We start from the raw sequence: 1,582 nt of genomic DNA, 5'->3' as shown, positions 1-1,582 counted from the left end.
TAAAATTAATTTATTTGTAAAGAAGTTATTTATAGCGATTTAAAAATATAATAAATATATTGTTAAACAATTTTGTATTTATTAACATGACCTTTTAAATACAAATTTAAAAAAAAATTACAATAAATAACATAAATAAATCAATCCAATTTAAGACGAGGTCGATTCAAAATTTTATTACGTTTTTCCTCTTCTTCTTTCATAAACTGACGTATCATTTCTTCTGGTAAAATTGTACCCTTCCATTTTGATGGAATACGAACATTATCAAGAATTTTCAAACGCGACGCAACGTATTCTTTAGCATCAAATTTATTTGCTTCATCTATTTGAGCTAATAATTCAGCATGAAATCTTTTTTCTTTACGTAAAACACGTTTGTGTTTTCGTTTACGAAATACGAACTTCATTCTTTTACGTAATTTACGCAATTTATGACGACGCATTTTACGCCGACGTATTACAATTAAACGAGCCGCCTGTTTTTCTATTTTTAAATTTTCATTTACCGCCGGCAGTTCAAATAATTTTGGCGCCACTTTGTCTTCAATTTGAATTATTATTTTTAACGGATCGATTATTTCATTATTATTATTAATATTATTATTATTTATAGAGGGACTGTCAATTATTTTTTGAATAAACCCGCCAATGGGAACATTCAAATCAATGGTGGATGTCGGTAATGCAGACAATCTCAAATTAGGTTCACACTGAAGCCCTAAAGCTGATGGTGATTTTGATGATTCGAGCAACGAAATTGCTACGAATTTATTTCCATTGATCGTCTGGTGATTCAGAGTTGAATAATTTGACTTAGGTATTAAAACACCTGATAATTACAATACAGATAATTAATTACTTCTGTGGATCGAGGTTATGATTTTTTTCCGGGTAATAAAACAATTTATTTTGAAAGTAATTGAGTACTTACTCGTTGCTGCGATGTTTAGGCGGTGGAACGATCGGCAAAGTGTTGCGGTCACCATCATTATGTTGTAATCATCTAATTTATTGATTAATTACTAATTAAAATACAGGTAAATTATGGTTTGTTGTGATGGTTTGCTAGTAGCACTGGACCACATGAGCGATGAACGAGGAATAGAATTCAGGGAAATTACTTGCAGCGCGCAAGTCGCAGTAACTTTTGGCGCGAAATTTATTTAAATTTAAATTTAAGATAAGTGGGCGAAATTCTGATACTGAAGTTAGCTGACGTCTAATAAATTTTTGAATTTTTTTTTTAATGATAAATTATAAAAAAAAAATGCGCGTATAGTTTTTTTAATTTTCTACATGTGCAAATTTTTTAATTTAATGAAATTTTAATTTATTAATAAAAAAGTGTCGTGGACCCAATAAGTGACTTTGGGAAATTATGATCTTGAAATTAGCAGACAATTAACAATTTTTGGATTTTTTTTTCTACGATTCAATTTATAAAAAAATAAAAAATAAAAATATGCACATGTAGAAAATTTAAAAAACTACAAGTGCAATTTTTTAAAATGTTTTTTTTCTTTTGAATTTATGGTTTTAAAGGAAATCAAAAAATTATTGGACTTCGGATAACTTCAGT

The 1,582-nt window shown here is 28.3% G+C and overlaps 1 protein-coding gene across 1 annotated transcript; it reads right to left on the bottom strand.

Annotated features, from left to right (window-relative positions):
* Positions 1–57: 57 nt before the first annotated feature.
* LOC130664561 (uncharacterized) lies at positions 58–1,088 on the bottom strand. Its single transcript, XM_057464523.1, has 2 exons — positions 935–1,088; positions 58–832 (listed from the first exon to the last, which is right to left on the bottom strand). Exons 1-2 carry the CDS (start codon positions 990–992, stop codon positions 141–143), a joined length of 750 nt encoding a protein of 249 aa, XP_057320506.1. The 5' UTR covers positions 993–1,088; the 3' UTR covers positions 58–140.
* Between the last annotated feature and the right edge of the window lie 494 nt (positions 1,089–1,582).

This window comes from Microplitis mediator, chromosome 3 (assembly GCF_029852145.1).
Source record: "Microplitis mediator isolate UGA2020A chromosome 3, iyMicMedi2.1, whole genome shotgun sequence".
In the NCBI taxonomy this organism is placed as follows: Eukaryota; Metazoa; Arthropoda; class Insecta; order Hymenoptera; family Braconidae; genus Microplitis; species Microplitis mediator.
Note: the sequence above shows the minus strand (reverse complement) of the source record. Positions and strands in the feature narration are given on the sequence as shown.